General features: G+C 42.0%; 1 protein-coding gene and 1 long non-coding RNA gene across 2 annotated transcripts in view; one reads left to right on the forward strand and one right to left on the reverse strand.

Annotated features, from left to right (window-relative positions):
* The window catches only part of LOC143125732 (dynamin-2-like), a 131,793-nt gene that overhangs the window by 69,260 nt on the left and 39,212 nt on the right, over positions 1-23,321 (reverse strand). The window contains exons 3-8 of the mRNA XM_076287459.1: positions 13,695-13,844; positions 12,666-12,869; positions 12,328-12,426; positions 11,973-12,133; positions 10,572-10,717; positions 9,848-9,983 (exon numbers count right to left, since the gene is read on the reverse strand). Of these exons, the coding sequence (XP_076143574.1) occupies positions 9,848-9,983; positions 10,572-10,717; positions 11,973-12,133; positions 12,328-12,426; positions 12,666-12,869; positions 13,695-13,844 (896 nt within the window). The remainder of the gene's footprint in view (positions 1-9,847; positions 9,984-10,571; positions 10,718-11,972; positions 12,134-12,327; positions 12,427-12,665; positions 12,870-13,694; positions 13,845-23,321) is intronic.
* Positions 18,794-19,581, forward strand: LOC143125752 (uncharacterized). Its single transcript, XR_012987311.1, has 4 exons — positions 18,794-18,875; positions 18,987-19,125; positions 19,369-19,423; positions 19,532-19,581. It is a non-coding gene; the product is annotated as an uncharacterized LOC143125752 (long non-coding RNA).

Consider the following 23,321-nt stretch of genomic DNA (forward strand, 5'->3'; position numbering starts at 1 on the left):
CGGCTCGCGTGCGGCCGCGCCAATCAGCGAACAGTTGAGTGATGCGGAACTTGCCTGCCGAGTTTTCTTGTAGTCCAGCGAAGCTTGTAGTTCAACAGCACAGCAACAATGGCGACGGAGGAAGGGACGCTAGAAGCTATCCGCGAAGTAGTCTCAACTCTCGAGGGCATCACGCAATTAAAGCAGGAACAAGAGGCTTGTCTTGTCAATTTTATAAATGGCAAGGACGTCTTATAACTCTGGCTTTGGGAAAAGTTTGATTAATCAGATGGTGATAGCTAAACCTAAATGCACATGTGTACTACATGCATCACTACTTATCATGTTTTCAAATAAACGTTTGCTGCTCGTTATTCTCCCCCCTACTCTCAAATTACCTTAACAAAATCAATGCGCCATAGGCCTACGGAATGTTACTAGCTACCCTACCGAGCGGGGCTCAAGGCGAGGCGGTGTGTCTTGACGTGAGCTAGCCGGTTACCGAGAGGAGCTCAAGGCAAGGCTGCTGTGATTGTGCTTGACTGGGACTAGCGGTTACCCAGCTGGGCTCAAGGTAAACCGCTCCGTGTTTGACAGAGGCTAGTGTGGCCGAGCTGGGCTCCAGGCAAGGCTACCGTGCTTGTGGACAGTAACGTTAGCCAGTCACCGAGCGTGGCTCAAGGTAGGCTGCGTTGTTTTATGCCTAACAACTGTTAGTTTAACTGAGCAAGCTCCAGGTTAAATAACACGTAGGTCGTCAGTACAATCCAACTTAACCAAGAGTGTAGTCTGAACAGCCCGTGGAGAACGAAGTAAGCTCCGACGAAGCCACCGGGCTGCGTAGAACAACAATCGTCTGATAAGCGGCGAGAAGAGATAAGACGGAAAAATGGTGTGTGACAAGAGCTGATATAATCTCGGCAACGTGACGCTTTTGGTATACAACTCTTTGGTATACAACTCGTCTGTGGCTGGCGCAAGTTAGAGATATATCCACTACGAAGAGACTGCCCTGGCGGTCAGGTAGCCTGCATACTAGCCAGCGGTCTGTTCACTACTGAGAGCAGAAGTGGGAAGCGTAAGAGCCTGAAGCAGAAGTGGTAAGCGCAAAAGCCTGAACTCTGGCGCACAGCATACATCATTACCAAACGTTGCTGATTGGTTAAGGGAACTCCAATGATTTTAAACCTCAAAATAAGCATCTGCCCATTACGGAGACAGATTATTATTACTTTGTTCCAGACTGTATGACGAAGAGAAATGTAGTCACAGGCGGTAAGGACCAGGCTAGCTATCAGTAGGCATTGAGTGCTATGTATGAATTTAGTGTGTAGTGTTTGTAGTGGTGTAATGCGTGAACCTAAAATATTTATGCACTTTGAACTTAATTGCAGTTTTGCACTCTCCACGTGAGGTTTATTTATTCCTTGTGACTGATCTGGTGTTCTTATTTATTCAAGGTCCCAGTGGTGGGTGGCACCTCTGACTCCTCCTTCCTTCTCCCATGAGCTTGGTTTCAAATAAATTGTAAACATTTTTGACACTTGACTCTTTATTGTCTCACGTTGGTCGACCGAACCTGCTTACACATAGAACTGTAAATCATCTGATCATCTAATATTTACAGATATCAAGGCTATATTTAACATTTATTTTATATTTGGCCTGCTGTGAAATCATGTATTGAACAATTTAAGCACAGCTCAGCTTTCAGAAACTCAAATAGCCTATATGCATGCTTAGCATTTTGTGATCATTAAGGCTCCTTTCACAAACTCTTAGTCAGCTGTATATCCTCTGATTTTAATATTTATCTAGGCAATATTTTTAACATTTATTTTGTATTTGGCCTTTTATGAAATCATGTAGAGCAATTTAAACACATTTTGAAACCTAAAGACCAAAGTTGGAGACATGAATGTAGAAAAGAAATCTCCCATTTTTGGAAAGCTAAATGTTGACAAGTGTGATGGACGCAGCCGCATCCTCACACTCACGCTAGTAGCCTACCTGTCGGTAACCCCTCCCCGTTGCACTCACTCACGTTTCTTTTGTTTCCACATAAGTTTGTACATTTATGCATTTATATTATTGCATTACGCATACATACACTACATAACATCTCAACATCTACATCACAAAAACATCCAAACATGCCCACGTTGAAACAGTTAAAACCGACACATTTGATTTCGTTACACATTCAAACTTTATTAAAATTCTTAGCATTACATGGTCACTAAAATGAGTGAATGCATTTGGTTGATTAAGTTCTGTTAAGTATTATTTACGTTATCACTTTCATTAAGTATCATTGTATTAATTTATGTTTGTTTGCTTTACCATGAACGCACCATTCCTGGACCGAGTCTGGCCAACTTGCCGGGTGTGTCGCGATGTTGTCTCCGGGTGGAACATTGGGTTGTCAAGACGGAGCCAAACGTTCCGCTGTCTTAAGAGCGCTCCAGCCAAGTCCACCTTCTAGTCTAGTCATGGGGAAGTTTAGTTGGGATTTGGGATTTTCTGTGTCTTGTTTTGTATTACATAATTCTGTATTTCTTTATCTAGGGTATCTTGTGCTTTGTTTGCTTAAGTTTAGTTCTGTTTAAGTTCCCTTATTTTGGGCCCAGAACCTCTGTTATTTTGTCAGATTATTTTTGAGAAATAAATTCTCTTTTTGATCAACCTTTTGCCTCTGCGTCCCATGCCGACTGCTTGATCCCTCACATATGGTGGCAGTGGTGGAATCTTGCCAGTAGGGGCGCAGTTGGGCATATTTTTTTTCCTACCACTTTCTCATTTTATTTTTTTTCGTGAGTGCCGTCATCCTCCATCATGTCAAGCCGAGGAGGCCGAGGGAGAGGAATGCAGCGCTCAATGATAACAGAGCCAGTGACTCGAACATCAAATGGCAGTGCTGAGGAAGAAGAATGTCCAGGAAATGGCACTGATGAACGGGGGGAGCCAACCTTGAGTGATCTTGCCAGTCTCATGCGAAGCCATATCGCAGCCCAGGATGCCCGGGAAGTCAGACACCTTCAAGAAATGGCCGAACAGGACAGGACTTACACCTTAAGTCGCATGTCTCCTGAATCTCTTTCTCAGCCACCTCTAGGGTTCAAGCTGCCTCTGAATCTCGCTGAAATGCAGCAAGCTGATCCGAGTCTGGCAGGCCATCTCCTGAAGGCAAAGGAGCAGGAGGGAACATCTAGGCCTGACCAATGTTCTGGGGAGAGGTATCTCCTACAAGCAGGTGTGCTCTACCGCCATTGTGGGCCATCTGTGCAGTTGGTGGTCCCTCAGGGTGCCCGAGAGACTGTCCTCACCCTGAGTCATTCCATACCCTGGGCTGGGCATGTTGGTAAGCAGAAGACTGCAGCACGCATTAAGCGTAATTTCTTTTGGCCAGGGATAGGGGGCGATGTTGCAGAATTTTGCAGGAGTTGCCCTCAGTGCCAACGTGCTCCATTGAAGGGTCCACCAAGAGCCCCTCTTTAGCCTCTGCCGGTCGTCAGTGTCCCTTTTCAGCGGCTGGGGATGGACGTCGTGGGACCTGTGGAGAAAAGTAGAGCTGGTAATCGGTTTATGCTTGTCATTACGGACTACGCAACAAAGTATCCGGAGGTGTTCCCCCTGAAGTCTGTGAAGGCAAGGTATGTGGCCTCTTGTCTGGTCCAATTGTTCTCCAGGGTGGGTTTTCCAAGTGAGATCCTTACAGATCAAGGTACCAACTTCATATCCACCCTGTTGAAGCAAGTTTACCATCTGCTGGGCATCAAGAGTCTTCGCACAACCCCGTATCATCCACAGACTGATGGGCTAACTGAAAGATTCAATCAAACTCTCAAACAGATGCTCAGGAAGTTTGTCAATGAGACTGGGTCTGATTGGGACCTATGGTTGCCATATCTGCTCTTTGCTTATCGGGAGGTGCCTCAATCATCCACTGGCTTCTCTCCTTTTGAGTTGTTGTATGGCAGGGAGGTGAGGGGGCCTCTGACCCTGCTTAAAGAGCTCTGGGAGGGGAGTCGGGAAGATGAGAGGGGAGTGCCTGTTGATGTTGTTTCCTATGTCCTGCAGATGAGAGAGAGACTGGAAAAGATGAGCACCCTGGCCCAGACTCACCTGACTGAAGCACAACGGCAGCAAAAGACGTGGTATGATCAATCAGCTCGCCAGCGGAGTTTCGACCCGGGGCAGAAGGTCTTGATGTTACTGCCTAGCCAGGAAAGCAAATTACTGGTGAAGTGGCAGGGGCCCTTTGAGGTGGTAAAGAAGCTTGGGCCCACCACCTATGAGATCGCGACTCCAGGGCAAGGCCGGTCAACCAAGGTGCATGTAAATCTCCTTAAAGAGTGGGTCTCCAGACCTGAAGGAAGGGAAGTGCTGCTGATCAAACGAGTTGAGGAAGAAAAGGAAATGGATGACCATTACTTACCTGGGTCTGCTCCTGTGGCCTTAGATCTGGGGCATCTTTCTGAGGAACAGCAGTCCCAGGTAAGAGACTTGTGCACCCCTCTACTCTTCTCTGACAGTCCGGGTAGAACCACCCTTGTTGAACATGACATTGTTTTAAAGTCTGATGCAGTTGTAAGACGCATGAGTTACAGAACCCCAGAGCGACTCCTTGGGGCCCTCAAGAAGGAAGTGGACAACATGCTGTCGGCCGGGATCATCGAGCATTCCCAGAGTGAATGGTGCCACCCTGTGGTATTAGTTCCGAAGAAGGATGGTAGTGTGAGATTTTGCATTGATTTCCGCTACTTGAATTCGGTGTCTAAGTTTGATTCATATCCAACCCCTAGGATCGACGATCTTATAGAACGTCTAGGTAAAGCCAAGTATTTAACAACTATTGATCTCTGTAAGGGATATTGCCAAATACCACTCACCCAGAAGTCCTGTGAGCTGACTGCTTTTAGAACACCTTGGGGTCTCTTCCACTTTACTGTCCTCCCTTTTGGGGCCCCAGCCTCATTTCAAAGAATGATGGACGAAGTACTGTATGGGTTGTCTAACTTCTCTTCTGCCTATTTAGACGATATAGTCATCTATAGCGCCACCTAGAGGGAGCATCGGGAACATCTGAAAGAAGTCCTGGGTCGTCTTCAAGAGTATCTGGGGTTCACCATTGGCAACGGTACAGTTAAATCACAGCTTCAGAAGGTACACGCCATTGAAAACTGTTCTTTACCCCAGAGTAGGAAGCAGCTGAGGTCCTTCATCGGCATGGCTGGGTTCTATCAGAGGTTTATACCTCACTTCTCTGCAAGGGCCGCTCCTCTCACAGACCGGGTTGGTGCAAGGTGTCCCAATCGAGTCCAATGGTCGGAGGAGGCCATAACAGCTTTTAATGACATCCGCCAGGCCCTGAGTAAGAGCTCAGTTCTGCGCAGTCCACTTTGACACAGTCAGACTTTGAACAGACTTTTGTCTTGCAGACTGATGCATCTGAGAGGGGTCTGGGAGCTGTTCTCCTGCAGGGGCCGCCAGAGGACCGACATCATGTAGCCTACATCAGCCGCAAGTTGATGCCGTGGGAGGTCCGGTACTTGACTGTGGAGAAGGAGGCATTGGCGATAAAGTGGGCCCTGGATTCCTTCAAGTATTATCTCCTGGGGAGACAATTCATCTTGGAGACTGACCATCAAGCACTCCAGTGGCTGATGCGAATGAAGGACACCAATGGACGGATCACCAGATGGTATCTTGCACTGCAGCCCTACTGCTTCACTGTTGTCCACATTGCGGGGAAGACCAACGTCACAGCTAGGGCTGGGATAAACGATTATTTTTTAAACGATTAATCTAGCGATTATTTTTTCGATGCATCGATTAATCTAACGATTCATTTTTTCAGTCCGATTCGATTTCGATTCGATTATCGATTATCTCCTCATTAATTGACTAATAGCAACTTATACATGTTTATTTACATATCTGAATTAATTAAACATGAATTCTTTAACATTGCAATATATGTTTATTGCTCTTAAGATTCCAAAATAAAAGACTATACAAGTGCAAAGTAATGCATTCTTAGTCAGAGGTAGCATTCAATAAAGTTCAGTAGGCTAGTGTATGTCTAATTGAGTGCCTGTCATTTTAAGACGTTCGTGAGGGAATCCTTGCAATTAACATAACACAGTTAAAAGGCTGCTGATGTGTGGATGCAATTCATTACGTAGTTAGTTCAAATAACGGTTCGTACTTCTCCTTGGGACAAGCACTTTTGAGTCTTGGAAAAAACTTTTCCATTTACATCGGGATTTTGCAAACATTCAGAGTCAATTATAAAATGAGCCCTGCATGAGTAACGAAATACAAGCAGCTGTAAGTAAGCATGCAAACTTGACATCCAAACAGTATTCTAACGTTAGCTTTGAAATACTGATTGATTGCATACTGTAACTTAACTTAGTTTAGTCTCCTCAATGTACTATGTTGTGATAAGACCTTAGCAGAGTTTACTTTAACTTTAATGCAGCAGTTTAGAACAAATTTGCGCAGCATGGTCACGATGCTAAGCGGATTTAATAGCAATTTAGCCCACTGTGTTCTATGCAGTGCTTCTATGTGGCAACAACAATCCTTCAACAATCGTGAATATTTTGTTAAATGCACATGCAGAGGAGGAGCAGCGGGCTCGTTACGAGAGAGAGCGGGCGGGGCGAGGAAAGGCTGCGTGAGTAAAAAGTGGCTCAATGAAATTATTTTATCTTATCTTTAATTTAAATATTACAACATAGAACATCAATGTGTGCTGGCCGGTTTTGATTTTCGTGGCGCCCAGCCACAGATTAGTCAACGTATGTAAAACACTGAAGGTGTAAAATTTGAAATATTAAGCAGCACACTTGACGAATCGACGCGCATATTTTGCGTCGACGTATTTTTTGCGTCGACGTCATCGATTACGTCGACGCGTTGTCCCAGCCCTAGTCACAGCTGACTTCCTGTCTCGCTCCTATAGCGAGGTTTCCGAAGGGGGGGAGTATGTGATGGACGCAGCCGCATCCTCACACTCACGCTAGTAGCCTACCTGTCGGTAACCCCTCCCCGTTGCACTCACTCACGTTTCTTTTGTTTCCACATAAGTTTGTACATTTATGCATTTATATTATTGCATTACGCATACATACACTACATAACATCTCAACATCTACATCACAAAAACATCCAAACATGCCCACGTTGAAACAGTTAAAACCGACACATTTGATTTCGTTACACATTCAAACTTTATTAAAATTCTTAGCATTACATGGTCACTAAAATGAGTGCACGCATTTGGTTGATTAAGTTCTGTTAAGTATTATTTACGTTATCACTTTCATTAAGTATAATTGTATTAATTTATGTTTGTTTGCTTTACCATGAACGCACCATTCCTGGAGTCTGGCCAACTTGCCGGGTGTGTCGCGATGTAGTCTCCGGGTGGAACATTGGGTTGTCAAGACTGAGCCAAACGTTCCGCTGTCTTTAGAGCGCTCCAGCCAAGTCCACCTTCTAGTCTAATCATGGGGAAGATTAATTGGGATTTGGGATTTTCTGTGTCTTGTTTTGTATTACATAATTCTGTATTTCTTTATTTCTTTAATTTAATATAGTTTATTTCGTCACATAGAATTATTTGGGTTTCTTTGAAATGGTTTTATTATTTTACAGTCTTAATTGATTTAGTCATTTCCCCTTTGTGTTAATTATGGTCTTGGTCACTAGTATTTAAGTTTGCCCTTTGTCACAGTGTGAGAGACAGTGGTTAGGGTATCTTGTGCTTTGTTTGCTTAAGTTTAGTTCTGTTTAAGTTCCCTTATTTTGGGCCCAGAACCTCGTGTTATTTTGTCAGATTAATTTTGAGAAATAAATTCTCTTTTTGATCAACCTTTCGCCTCTGCGTCCCATGACGACTGCTTGATCCCTCACAACAGGTATGCTTTAGCCAAGTGTTGTATGTAAATTAATAAAACGAAAGCTACCCAGCTAACTAGTGATCACTCTCTGAGCCATGCTTATTAATCATGGTGTTAGATGTAACGTTATTATGTTTTTTTGTAAACAGTTTCATTTGTTACTTGAATCAACTTGTTTAATTGAGGTCTGAAGAAGTTTTCTCTAAGGGAGGCCCTGAAGAAATAAGATGCCTTTTATAGGGTTTTGTTTTCCCTAGAAATGTCCAATGGATGTAAACCCATAGCCATGTCTAGATGTGTAGAACACTACACAGTACCTTTAATTTGGTACTAATAACAGTAGATTGTTTCATAGAGTACTGGGTAGGCCTACTGTACTAGGCCAATAACCTTTTTGTTTTATTTCTAGCAGTAATTACTTCAGTTTTTATTTTATTATGCTGCTCATGAAGCAATGTCTACACTGTGTTAGGTCATTGGCTGATCTTTAATAAATGTTTTAACCAGTGTATCAGACTCATTTTGAATTTATCTGACATTAGGTTGGTACAACGTTAAGTAGCTTCTGATGTAAGCTACTTTTAACACATTTGTGTAACTTAGCTTGCTATATTTCTATAGGTGGTAGCTTTTGTGTAGTGAAGCTTAATTTATTGTTGAGTAACTGATAGCTTAGCTCACTACACTGGACAAGTAGCTTGCCCAACACTGGGCTAACATCGTTTAAAAGCTGAGAAAAAGCTCTTTCATGTGATGTGATACATGTGTCTGTGTGATGAGTAGGCTACTTCGCGGTCGCGAGTATTTCAACTGAGAAGAATAGGTGAATTTGGACGCACTTTCTTTCTTGCCATGCGCCGTCATTTTCTCCACTGAGTAAGACTGAATTAATTTGCGTTGTGATGCTAAGATTATTTTGACAGGCCATAGGCTAAATGAAAATAAATATTAGGCGGACGCAAAGCAGAATATTGAAAGAAGGGGGCACCAAGGCCACAGTGGCCTGTAAACCTTTGATTTTCATCACGGCCAACGCAAGGGCCATGGCCGTCGTGGCCGCGGTGAAATTCCTACCCTGGTGACAACACTACTGCTTTACCAGATTTGTCAAATTAAGTGCATCATGGAATGAAAAACATGACTGAGAATACCCCATACTGTTGAGCAACTGAAATCCTATATCGGGGAGTAATGGGACACATTTAATTCTCAAAACTCTAGCAACTGCTCTCCTCAGTTCCTAAGCATTCATAGAATTTGTTAAATTAAGAGGTGAAGCAGCACAGTAGTAAACATTCTCTGTCCCAACTTGTTTTGAAACATTTTGCTGGCATTAAATTCAAAATGAACAAATATATTCCATTAAATAATCCAAATTCATTTGATATGTTGTCTATGTCCTTTTTGCTGCTTAAAAGATGGCTATGGGCAAGCACAAACATGTCACATGTTTCAAAACTGTGCAACAAACCAAGTGGTTAGTGATGTTCGTTGATGTTCCAAAACAAGTAGCGTAGCGAAATACAGTTTCTGTTGTGTTTTATTTGGCATTTTGTAAAATCCCATTGATTTCTGTTGGAAGACTCATTGCTCACTGATATTACTGTGCTACCGGAAACAAAAAGGGGGTCTGTTTATATTTGGTTGTAGTCTTTCCGCGAGACCTTCTTTTAGTGTATGCTTCAGGCTCAAATATTGAGCGGAAGTTTATACGCGGTTGTGAGGTATCTGAAAAAATAATAGCAAATAACACGGCTTCAAATCATACATTGTGCCGATATATTAGTTTTTAATAATCAACGAACACCACTAACCACTCGGTGAGTTGCAAAGTTTTGAAAACGAACATTAAAGAATTATCCTTTAATATGGGTTTACGAGACTTGTATTTTATACACATTCTGTTTTCATTTGCACATTTACACAACGTCCCAACTTTTTCTGATCTGGGGTACCTTGGAGAGCTCGTAGGGGAGGATCTCATGGAAGATGCGGTTGATGCGAGCACCTTCAGAAATTTTCTCAATGTCCACCTGGTCACCTGAGCCCTCAATGCGCTTCTCAATGTCCACACCAAACTGTTGAACCATCCTTAAGGGAGGACAGAGTAAGGTTGAGTGGGACTGTGTACAAGTTGGTGTCTGTGTCTAAATTAATATCGCTAGTCACTAGTCAGCTCATACATTAACATAGTCTGAAACGACTTGGAAGGGAAAAAATTAAATGCTGTTTCACATTTCATAACAATTCTTTATTGCTATCTGGAATTGCATCAAAAAACAAAAGAAATCTGTGTGAAAATTCTGCAAGGGTTCTGTGTGTGCATGTAAATATATGCATGCGGATATATTGATGTATAGGTGTGTCTGTGTGTGTGCGTGCATGAACTCACACTGCAGGTCATTCATTTGGAAGTTACTGTGCAAAAGTCAGAGACTGTGTGTGTGTGTGTGTGTGTGTGTGTGTGTGTGTGTGTGGTGACATATGGCGGAGGCGTTGCTACTTATACCCTTAAGTATTGTGCTTGTATACTGTGAAGACCTAGTGCATGCCACTGGTCCATGGGTTTGCGTATGTATTATACTGCATCCTTAATATTTGTGTCCCTGTACCATTTTCTTCATGTGGACATGAATAAATGGTTAAAATGTGTGTATGTGTGTGTGTGTTTACACTCACTGGTGTAAAGCCTTGGTCTTTCGCTGCGGGTCGTCGGGCTTAAAGTACTCCTTGTACTCCTCCACTTCCTTCTCCAGCGAGAGCAGCTCAGAATGCAGTTGGCCTCGCAGACTCGGCAAAGTGTCACGGATGTGTTTGGTCAGTTGCTGCAGGGGGAGAATCACAAAGCATTTTAGAGTAGCACCTAAGTCTGGGACAGTTTAAAAGAAGTCGAGAGGACTCCTAACTCACTACGACCTATTCACAAACAATCCTAAGCCGCTTTTAGTGGCATTTCATGTCGCAATGTTTTGAAATGAACATGCGGTTACAGGAACACTCAATTGAGAGGGAATAATTGTACCTTGTAGCCTAATTAAGGGATGCAATAACGCCACCAACAACCAAAACTATAATTGCACATTGCAAAGATGTCTCATTGTAGCCTAAATCAAATTAAATTGTTTCTCTTCTTTGTGAATGTATCCTGCGGTACTTGTGTAGCGCACACATTCTCACCAGCAAAGACCTGTCATCTGTCACACATCGTCGTAGGGGAGGTTTTTGCATCATTCCGGCATTATAATCATCAGCCAATCAAGGTGGTCACTTCAATCAAGCTTGTGCATGAGTAATGACGTCAACCATAGCAACGAAGACTCACTCTTAGTTTAGGAGTTGGCATTTTTCCTTACTAAGAGTAGGTCTGAAAGGCTTTGTGAATAACTTTTAAGAGAAACCCTTAAATTTAGATTTAGGAGAACTCCTAAGATAAAATGCTTTGTGAATACAGCCCCAGATGTTATTTTAATTCATGGCAGTCTGTTTATGACTCCAATGTTTGTTTGTGGTTGTGATGTCAGGCTATCTATGTTGCTACATAGTCATTACTATGGACATAACCATGGAAATTCGTGACCATCATTTTTTGGGTGGAAAAAAATATGTTTTGGAATACTAGTGTGGACATCACCGGAACTAAACAGAGGCATGTGCACTGGCTGAATTAGCACAACTTTTATGATTTTTTTTTTTCACATCTACTGCAGTTATATTCACTGTGTTCACTTGGAGGGAATCAGTTCATATGACTAGGCACTTTTAATGTAATCTCAAACATGTTAAGAGGCTAAAAGCACGTTTAAAACCTGCCCCGTTTCACGTGAACTTTAGCAGGCAGGAGCATAACTAAGTGTAGGCAACACAGATTTTTTTTTTCTTTGTTCTTGCTACTGACAGCACTGCGTGACCACAAACAACAGAGCTATGTGTTGTTAGGAGAAACAGGTCAAGTGTCAATAAAAGCCAATCTATGCCAATTTATTTTGATGTTAATTTATTCCTTTTGAGACAAAAAAAAACATGTGACAGCGGGGTGACCAAACCCAGGTAAGACATGGGTAAGACGACGGCGAGAATTACCTGGTTAAGGGCCTTCTGCAGGTATGAGGTGCCCATCCGCTCGGCTATGTGGCGGTAGGCCGGGTGGAACCGGAAGAACCTCTTTTCAGCGCTGAGAGCCGCACTGATGTCCTTCTCGCCGTCAATGTCCTTCTGACTACGGTTCACCACACCAATGTAACCTGGAGGATGCAAACAAGAAATGATGCCTTTATGTCATGTCTACATTATGTCTGTGTAAGCCTTGCTATGATTGCAATTGCATGCATGATGTATCCATGTGTGCGCTTCTCTGTGTGTGTGTGTGTGTGAGAGTGTGTGTGTGTATGCATGTGTACTGTATGTGTGCGCTTCTCTCTTTGTGTGTGTGTGTAACCTCTGCGCAGCGGCAGCAGCTTGTTCTCAAAGATGTCTCTCGCGTCCGTCCCCTCGTCCATCAGGTCCAGCTTGGTGATCACGCCGATGGTCCTCAGGCCTGGGGGTCAGCACAAGGTCAAAGGTCATCAGGGTCACTTTCAGGTCACCTCGTTAATTTATTAAAAGGAATAATGCATTCATGTGCAGCCACCCACCCATCCACACACACACAAAAGTTACTTGACTTGCATCTTCATAAAAACATGACCCATTACACACACAGGGCATCAATAAATATTCATAGTCTAGTCTGTACTGAAACCAGATAAATACATGCTGGCAAACACCAAAACTTACCCTCTGGGTCGACCTCTTTGGCGATCTTGAGGGCGTCCGAGTTAGCAAGGTCAGTGTTAGCAGGCGTCACAGCCAGGATGAGACAATTCTCCATGGTGATGAACTCAAGGATCATATCCCTAATCTGATTCTCAATGTCTTTTGGCTGGTCACCCACAGCAACCTTCGTCATGCCCGGGAGATCGATCAAGGTCAGGTTCAAGACTAGAGGTGGAAGGAGACAAAGAGAGGTGGACGCAATTTATTTATTCTTTTTGGCTTTTGCATTTATTTAGATAGGAAAGTGAAAGGAAGTGAGTGGGAGAAAGAGATGGGTGGGATTGGGAAATGACTGTGGTTAGGTTTAGAACCTACACTTAGACCCAAATGTAGTATGGACGCATCAGCCGCATGCACTACAGTGAATAAAGTTTAAGGATAATTTCATGTAATTTCATGCTAATTTCACAAAGGATATGCCCGAAAATCAGACTTTAAGCAGTAATATTGCTAGTAAATATTGTTTATACTGCAAAAAAATTCTATCCAGGCAGCAAAGTTTGTCAGTTCCATGTTAATTTTGTTTGTTGTTAAACACCTAGTGTGTTATTCGTTTATATATTTAAGACTGTTTAAGACATAACATTGATATGATCAGATTTTTAGCAATAGGCCAACTGGTCTAACCCACTTCCAGTGGATTGTGCTAAGCTGGGCTAACAGTCTCAGACTGGGTTATTGCACACACTTATGCTAAGCTAGGCTAATGGTGTCAGACTGGATTATTGCACACAGTTAAGATAAGATAGGCTAATGGTCTCAGACTGGGTTATTGCACACACTTATGCTAAGCTAGGCTAATGGTCTCAGACTGGGTTATTGCACACACTTATGCTAAGCTAGGCTAATGGTCTCAGACTGGGTTATTGCACACACAGAAAAGAGAATGCTATGCATCCCCTCCACCTAACTTCTGGTGTGTTCCTGGCATTACAGTTTAATTTGTAGACTTTGGATCTGTTTGTCTCTGTGTGTGTGTGTGTGTATTACCATTGGGTGAGTAGACTCGAAGTTTGATGGGTATGGGGGAGATTCCCTTATTGTAACCAATGATCCGGTCCGTCTCCGCCTGGATCTCCCGACGGACTTTATCAAAGTCCACAAACTTCTTGTCCTTACAGTGTTCGAATTCGGCATATTCTGGACAGACACAGACGGATGTATATATATAAACTCTGGACAGGCACAGAACAGAGCACAGGTTTCATTAAATAGATAGATAGTGGTGGATGGATAGAGGAAAGACTAACACACATAAAGTAGACATACTTTGTAGGGTTGCTGGGATTTTGGTGTTTCCTTTTGATGTGACGAAATAATTATACATGTACACTGCTCATACATTTCTCTCTTTCAAATGAATTCAATACCTCCTTTAGATCAGCAAAACATAGTTCCTTATAGTGTCATTCTGTGTCAAATCAGATAAGGTTGTTGCTGCAAACACGCTTAAAAAACACGTGCCATATTTGGGCATTAAAATATCTTGACAAATATTTTCCCTAGCCTACTCAAATTTTCTAGGGTGGAACACCAACTCATAAAAAGCATGTGTAAACAATCAAGCAACTGAAATGATATGTGGGGTTGCTAGTAGGACCATGCAAATCTATGAGGAAATAGCTAAGTATAGGAATATTTCATTTTAAATGAACTTTTACAATAAACAATAGATTTTAGTGTGACGTTGACTTGGAGAAGAAGTTGAAGAGTAACTGGACAAAACGGAAAAATGTATCTGTTTCGTCGCAACAGTTTGTGCTGTTAATCCCATTTGTATGTACCCGCCATATTGCTAAGCAAAGTTAAGAAACCCTCGTTCATCAGACTAGTGACAGGTTTGCAACCAACCAGACATGTGCCTTCAAGAAAGCAAGTGCAGGGACTACTGAATAGAGAATTTAAGGAGGTTATCAATAAATTAAAAAGTGAACTTGCCAAGCTTGATTTTGTTTGCACAACAGCTGATTGCTGGTCAGCTGTCAACAAGGGATTCATGGGCATTACAGTTCATTGGCTTGACAAACATGATCCATCACTCAGGAAATCAGCTGCACTTGCATGCCGTCGTGTCAGGGGGTCACACACATATGATGTACTGGCAAAAGTACTGGCAGAGGTGTACAAGAAATTTAAAATTCAGAACAAAATTGTGTGCACAGTGACAGACAATGCCTCAAATTTTGTTAAAGCATTTAACTGTTTTGGCACTGAATGGAAAAGGTCACCAAATACTGTATGAAAGTTGAAGTTACCTACCTAAAGTTGCATAAAGTTCCATCTTACACAAAGTTACATCTTAAAAATCACTGTATCAACCATAAAGATACGCAGTTTCCTTAAAAATAAAGTTTTTTGTGCCTTTGAGTTTTGCCTTCATTTTGCCTTCATTACCTTCATTCAAGAGTTTTGCTCATTACATACACACACATATGTATATATAATATCATATATATCAAATAATATATACATATTTCATATTATATATTCTTTTTTTAATTAAATGCTGGTAGATTTCATTGCACTAAGTATAGAACTGGTCTACCTTGTCTGTACTGCTGCAAGTTTCATCACCTGGTAAGAAACCCACAATTGCAGTGTCATGAGCAAATGTCTACAATGAGCAGCTTCAAAGAACGTATAGTGATTTCTAGCTCGTAGTGTGAAAAAAAGTATTTATTTGAATATCTCACGAAAAAAGTTAAATGAACTGAACTTTGAACTAGTTCAGAATTAAAATTGTGAACTTTGAACGTGAACTGTTCACTTTGAGCATGTATGAACTGAACTTTAACTAGTTCAGAAAAGCTGTGAACTGGCACAACACTGAATATTTGTATATGCGCAGAGGGGGATCCACAAATATTTCTTGATTTGCATGTGTGTTTTGATATCTACAAATAAAAAAATCATATTTGTAACTCGTATATTGAATTTTACAAATATAGATGTGCATTTGTAAATAAAATGCCATTTGTAAAACCGAAAATTTCATTTGTGAAATGTAATTCTGCATTTGTGGATCACCAGCACATGCATTCTTCGCTTTCCAAAGTTACGTGTTTTTGAGACGTTCTTCACATGAAAGTCACACAAATCCACACGTAAATAGGCCTACTTTAATTCACCGGCACACAGAAATCGCAATCCTGTAGATGGCGACATCCTCAAATATTTCTTGACTTGCATTCGTGTTTTGACATCCAGAAATAAAAAAATTACTTGTAAATTGGTTTTCACAATTGTAGATGTGTATTTGTAAATGAAATGGCATTTGTAAAACTGAAAATTGCCTTTGTGAAATCTAATTTTGCATTTGTGGATCACCAGCACACACAGTTATCGTTTTCGCATTTGTGGATCACGTATTTTTGATACAAACTTTGCGCAGAGAAGCCACCCAGATCCACAAGTAGCCTGCTGACACTTTCTAATCCAGTAGATGGCAGTGTTGTTCTATGGGACTCATAACCAAAGATTATTTGCTCATAACACACAGAGCTAGCGAACCTAGTTCTTAAATCTAACAAGTTATGCCTTTTACAACAAGCATTTTGATGGAAAAGTGGTGTTTAATTTCCTTAATCTTTGTTTAGTAAACGCATAAAACCGTCAGTTTGCAAGCGAAATCAAGAATTACGATCTTTGATATACGAGTGCATGGTAGCCTTGGCTGTATAAGTGCCCTCTGCTGGCTGTTGTTCACATCATCGCAGTTTAACCGTAAACAGCAATCAGAGGTCTAGTTTTAGCCTATTCCATAAATATATTGTTTTTATAAATCCAGATAGCAAGCATAGTCGGCCCGATTCTGGCTGAGTGCTGGCAGTGTCGGCTGAGGTCCGAGTCAGCTGAAGCACAGTAAACACAGTCGGCCCGATCCTGGCTGAGTGCTGCCACTGTCGGCGGAGTTTCAGGTCGGCTGAGGCACTGTCCCCTTGAATGGGCCGACACTGACACGCAGTAGTTGGGCTGATTACTGAGTGTCTTATTTGGCCCGATTGGGGTTTGATGGGCTACTGCCAGTTTTCGAATCAATCTCGGCAGACGGATTTCATACCGTGTGTGGCCCGATACTTCAGGAACGAACAATGATCAGTATCGCGGCTGTTGGCGGCAAAAATGAAACATTTAGCGACAGCCGGACGCTAAACGTGCATGGCCCAATTCTGTAAAGTTACTGTCGGCCCATTACATGTGGAAGAGCCACGAGCAGAGCAACTGTTCAGTTTGAAACCAGCAGGACGGCGTGAAATTGTCTCGTTTTGGACACTGCCTGCGGTAAGTAACATGCAACTTTACCTTTACCTGTTATTGCATGTAAATCATTATGAATGTACGTAGGCTTATTATTGCAGACAAAGTTTAACAAGTAGCATAACAAGAATGGGTGTTTCAATCTAACCCCCTTGACGATGACGAAGCTAGGTAACATACGTTATGATTTCTTAGCCTACTTTGTTGGCCTAATTACCGTTAACGTCAGTGTTGGTGGTTAGTCAAAAACGTTCAGTGCTGTAACGTTAGCTATACTTGCATACTTATTAGGGGTGTAACGATACACAGAAGTCACGGTTCGGTTCATACCTCGGTTCGGACATCACGGTTCGGTACGAGTTCGGTACAATGGAGGGAAAAGCAAAACAAAAATGCAGAAAGCATTTTTTTTGTACATGTCTCAGGCTGTACCACCTAGTGTCATACAGTCTCTTCCCTGAGTTATCTGCAACAGCCTGAAGTGTGTAAGATGTAGGCTAAACAGTACAATAAGTGCCCAGACTCCATCTGTAACTTGTAAACAAAATAAGACAATCAGCTATAAAACTGAAAATAGGCCTACAGCATCTCTTATTTCTGAAAGTGCAAATTACATAGAAAATTATTTTTAAAAATCCACTTAAGCAAGACCTTCAACATCTGTGTTTAGTTGTATATGGAAGGGTCTACAATTTGCCTCAATATTTTTCATTGTGTGTAAAGTAATAATCTAGCCTACTAACTGTGAAAATATCACACTATTTTGCCTTTTTTTAAAAAACGAAATTGCTCCTTTCATTTCATAAACAGACTACAACTAGAAGTCACGTGACTTTGCCCTTTGACGTTAACTCACCGTAGCATGGTTTGTTTATTAGCCTGGTTAGCATTGTCACTTTATTTTACTGTCTATGCACTTAACACTACCAGCTCCTCATGTGAGAAGTTACAAGTTACCCCAACATAAAGGTAATTACCACGCGATTTACATAGCTTTCTGTCCTTACGAAATCATTTAATTTAAGCCATAGGTTTTGGCCCTATTTGTATGTGTATCCAAAGGCTGCTGAAGCGCAGGGGAAGTTTTTTCCCCCTCGTTTCAGTGATTGGTAGCCTACATCATCTGGGTGATGGCTTCGAATATGTGTAGCATTTTTTCCACTCACATACCCAATGCTGAACAACGCCAATCAGAGCTTCCGAGCTAAGGCGAGGCTACAGATTAGCGTTAGGTGTCGCTAAAGAACTCCCGTAACTCTCGCTACTTAACAGTAATTGCGCATGACATGAATTAATCCGCACACAAGTTTTATGTATTTTTATACCGTGTATTCTCCGTGTAAATTCATGCACCGAACCGTGACGCCCGTACCGTTTCGGTTCAATACGAATACATGAACCGTTACACCCCTAATACTTATGTGGTTTTCAAAGAAAAGTGTGATCTAATCATTTTAGAAATAGCTTAACAGTTAACCAGTAATGCATGACTTAGAATATAGCAATTGGTAATTGGGCATTTCATCGTTATCTATCCAACTTCAGGCACTAGGTAGGCAGGACTGAGACTGTATGCCTTAAGAGAGTGTGTGTGTGAGTGTGTGAGAGAGAGAGAGAGAGAGAGATGGTAGCAGGGTGGGTCCTGTCCTGGTCATGTAAAGCTCATCAAAATCTGTATTTTAAGGTCGTTCTGTATTTTGTACTGAGGGGTTGTTTATGATCATGTAATCATTTTGAACACATATACTTCCATTAACCTAACGTTACTGTGACTTATTTTAAATGTACACCTCAGAATCCAGGCCACACTGACCAGAGACCTGCCTGCATTCCTTTGGATGAAGAAGGCTACCCGTGTATACATGTGTGAACCATTTCTTGTGTTGGAAAAACAGGAGACCTGAAGAGCTCTTGGTAAGTTGTACATTGATTTAATAGAATAAGTAATACGTTTTTGTTTAGATGAGCCAAATCATAGGAATCAGCTTTCATCTAGGCCTGTGTTTTGTGATGTGTCATTTTTAGATGCTTTTGGTTTGCCTCATCCATTATGTCAGCAAAGAACAGGAGTGGGCAGGAAACATGCACTGTTGAAAACATGGCCAACCAACTGGAGCACCCACAAGGCTCTTGTGAAGGAAGTCCACAAGCCTTTGTGCTTCAGGTCTGTATGTGTTGACAAATATGTCTTGCTCTTGGTGATTGTCATTGGTAATATATCAGCATTTAACAATCACACAATGTCAATGTTGCCCAAAATAACTACCAGGGAGGTGTTACCAAGACAGCTGCAGAGTGGCAAGACTGGGCTTTAGTAATATTTTGTCAGACAGTAAAGGATAAATAGTTTAATGATTTTTTTCTTTTCTTTTGAAATGACATGCTGTCCATGCATCTCAAATTGAAGGATGGATGGAAAGAACTCTTTGATCAACCCCCACAGAGAGCTGAGGTGGCTATCTGTAAGTATATTTGAGTGGACAAACAGAACTTCTCTGACAGATGACATGTTGAAAACTTGCTTTAGACCTCATAATGATCTTATAATATTATTTTATACCTAAATGCAGTTTGGAGACACCCCCGGCTGGTAGTACTGCTGAAACTGGTGGAGGCAACAATAAAGCGAGAACAGAAAGAGAAGGCAGGTGGCAAAGGTTGCTGCTATTGAAAAATACTTGGAGAGTGAGTATGTGTGCATGTATGTAGCTGGGTAGGTCATGGTACATGGTACAAAAATACAGAATTTAAAGCACTAGCACAACACTTAACTACTGACAATGGAATTACTCTTTTAGAGTGAGTGAGTGAGGGAGAGAGATAGAATATTTCTGTAAATGTTTAATGTTAATTTAGAATAATTTATTTCTTTGAATCATTATACAGTTTTAAAATGTTTAATTGTTTGTGTTTTTGTATATGAAAGATGTCGATTCTTGTAGATAAAAGTAGATTGTATATTTTAACTTGTTTAATTTCTAAAGTGTGTATATATGTAAAAGCTTGTATACTTTTTAAATGTTTGTTTTATTTGCAAGGCTGTGTTTGTCAAACTTGTTAATAAAAGTAGCTTGTGCTTTTAATTACTAGTTCTGGATTTGTGTTTATTTTCAAGTACTTTTGGTAGTTAATGGGCCACATGTGGCCCGGGGACCCAGCCGACATTCAGCCAACACTCAGTCAGATCAGTTTTATAGTGCGTGGGCCAGTACAGGCCCAGAGGCCCAGCCGACACTCAGCCAACACTCAGTCAGATCAGTTTTATAGTGCGTGGGCCAGTACAGGCCCAGAGGCCCAGCCGACACTCAGCCAACACTCAGTCAGATCAGTTTTATAGTGTGTGGGCCAGTACAGGCCCAGAGGCCCAGCCAACACTCAGTTATATAGTGTGTGGGCCAGACCTGGGCCAACAGAATGCATGACAGTCATTTCACAGTGTGTGGGCCACACCTGGGCCAACAGAAACAATAAGAGTCATTTCACAGTGTGTGGGCCACACCTGGGCCAACAGTTCCAATAAGAGTCATTTTACAGTGTGTGGGCCAGACCTGGGCCAACAGAAACAATGAGAGTCATTTTGCAGTATGTGGGCCACATCTGGGCCAGAGGAAATTCTTTGAGTCAGTTATCAGTGCCTGGGCCATTGTTGGGCCGGAGGCCCAGCCAGAACTGGGCCAACACTCACAAAACCCTGAGGCAAGGTAGTGGGCCAGAGGTGGGCCGGTCAAATTTTGCTATCTGGGAGACGTTAGTTGCACGCGCTACCAAGAGCTCCCATTTACTGCACCATGTATGCTACTGTAGTGCGGTTCTGTCAACATAAAGAAACTACGGATAGCCTACAATTTTCGCACAACTTGGTGGAAAAGTGTTAGCCTGGCCTTGGCCTGTCTACGTACTTCCAGGCTAATAAATGATAGCCTTTACTTAGCAAAGATAATGGCAAACAATTCTGGCAACGTCTCGTTTCATAACTGGATTGAATTTTGTCCGCTTTTCATTCATCATTATTATGACCATTAAATGTAGGCTATACTATTTTGCACGCTAAAATCTGATTCATCAGGTAAACACAATAAAGAATGGGAACGTAAGTTGGATTATGTATTCTAAATTGTAATTCCTCTGTATGTCCTGTTGGTGACCTCAGTGAGAAGTACTGTTAAGACGCTCTTAGCCGGTAACGAGAACTCTGGAGCACTCGTATAGTGTTTTCACGACGTTCTTAAGCTACGATGGTTTCGGGAAACAGTCGGCAAATCTTAAGACGTTCGTAAGAGGGACTTTACGACGCTCTTAGGCTTAAGATGCTTTCGGGAAACTGGGCCCAGGGCAATTCCGCGCAAAACTGTCACATCCATATTTAGTTGGCGTTACGGACGTGACAGTTTTGCGTGGTATTGCCCCCGTGTCATTATATAAAGCTCTGTTCTCGCTGTCTAGTTTTCTCCTCTTTGAGCAATCGACGATTTGAAAATAACTTACTTATCGTTAACTTAGATATCCATCTGATTGTTTCTTGTCTCCTCTCCTCGCTCGTTTCAGGCTATCAGTGAGTCTCTTCCCCATAGTAGTACGGTGTCTTGTGTAATTCCGCTGGATTTTCTTGTAAAAATTGATTTTTTTGCATATTTTGCTAGTATTGAGTCTAAGAAACAAGATTTTTTTTGTCTTCAAATTTTCACGATCCATTTTCACACTTAGGTGACATCATCATTTATATAATGCATAATTAAGACTGGGACTACTGTCACTTGGGGGTTAAATGTGAGAAAACACTGGTAAAGAGGGTATTCTGCCTAATTTTTGGGTGCTGATTCTGAATATCATATTTACTTAGCTGATTTTTTAGTTTTAAACCTGCTAATTAGCATTTGCGGCCTAAAACTGGCCTCCATAGGCAACATAGAATGGGTGAATAGGGTAAAAAATGTAACTCTTTGGTATTCTTATGAAACTTTACTAGTTGATTATTTATGTAGAGACAATATTTTTTTGCATTACAAGTTTTCTGAAAATATATGTTTATGCATGTAATTTAACAATATCTCATTAATTATGCGCTAATTTGCATACATTTCAATTACAGACATCTGAATATTGGATAGTTAACATTAAATGTAGTGACGTTCAGGTTTGCCTTCAGAACTTTTTCTGGATTCAGAGCCTCAAAAGAATGGCTTGTTCAAGCACCAGTCCTAGGTTATGCCGATTTCAGTCATCCCTTTATCTTAGAGACGGATGCATGCCATGCAGGATTGGGGGCAGTTCTGTCACAGGAGAAGGATGGGTTACAGCGACCAATAGCCTTTGCTAGCCGGGGCTTGCGGCCAAGTGAGAGGAACATGTCAAATTATAGTGCCATGAAACTCAAACTCCTTGCAGTCAAGTGGGCAATCACAATCAAAATGGCAAGTATCTCCTGGGCAACACGTTCACCGTGTACACTGACAACAACCCCTCCAATACCTGCAGTCAGCGAAACTGGGCGCTCTGGAACAGTGCAGGGTTTCTCAGCTTGCCCTCTTTATTATAACATCAAATATCGTCCTGGGACAGCTAATTGCAATGCCGATACCCTTTCTAGGCTTCCCACAACTCTTTGCGATCTGTGTCACACAGCCTGGACGTCCCCCTGCCGCTTGCCATAGCCAACATGCAAGCCTCGAGTGCACCTATCCAAGACTCTTGGATGACAGAATCTTGTATGGTGGACACCATCCCTGGTCAAACCAAAAGAGACCTGAAAGTCCTGCTAGGTACTGATCCCTGTATTTCCAGATACCTGTGGTTTTGGTGACAGGGACGACCACATACCCGTTAAGACAAGTGGAGTCCGCAGCTGATAAAGCAGTGGTCCCAGATGCAGGAAGTGGATGGGACCTTGTACCGAGCGATCTAGGCTCCTCCTTCCAGGGATCCAGTGCTGCAGCTTTTGCTGCCAAAGGTGTTGCGAGTTGAAGTGCTCACTAGCCTACACAACAACCACGGCCATCTGGGGGTGGACAGGACCACAGATTTGATATGACAGAGGTGCTTCTGGCCCCAGATGTGGCATGAGATGCAAAAGTGGCGTTCTGAGTGTGAGCACTGTGTGGTTGCTAAAGCAAGACAACCCAAGCCAGAACCTTCTTGGGAAATATGTTAGCCTTTGTTAAGCCTTTGTAGATAATCTCCATTGACTTTACTCTCTTGGATTGGGCTAGCATAGGAGAACGTCCTGGTAGTCACAAATGTTTTCTCAAAGTTTACCCAGGCCTTTCCCACCCCTTATCAGAGAGCTTCCACCGTAGCTAAGATTCTAACTGAGAGATGGTTCTATGTGTATGGTGTGCCAAGGAGAATCCACTCTGATCAGGG

This window comes from Alosa pseudoharengus, unplaced genomic scaffold (genome assembly GCF_046254945.1).
Source record: "Alosa pseudoharengus isolate Yale_2024_CS ecotype anadromous, Long Island Sound unplaced genomic scaffold, YU_APseudo_1.1 YU_APseudo_1.1_scf_1, whole genome shotgun sequence".
NCBI lineage: Eukaryota > Metazoa > Chordata > Actinopteri > Clupeiformes > Clupeidae > Alosa > Alosa pseudoharengus.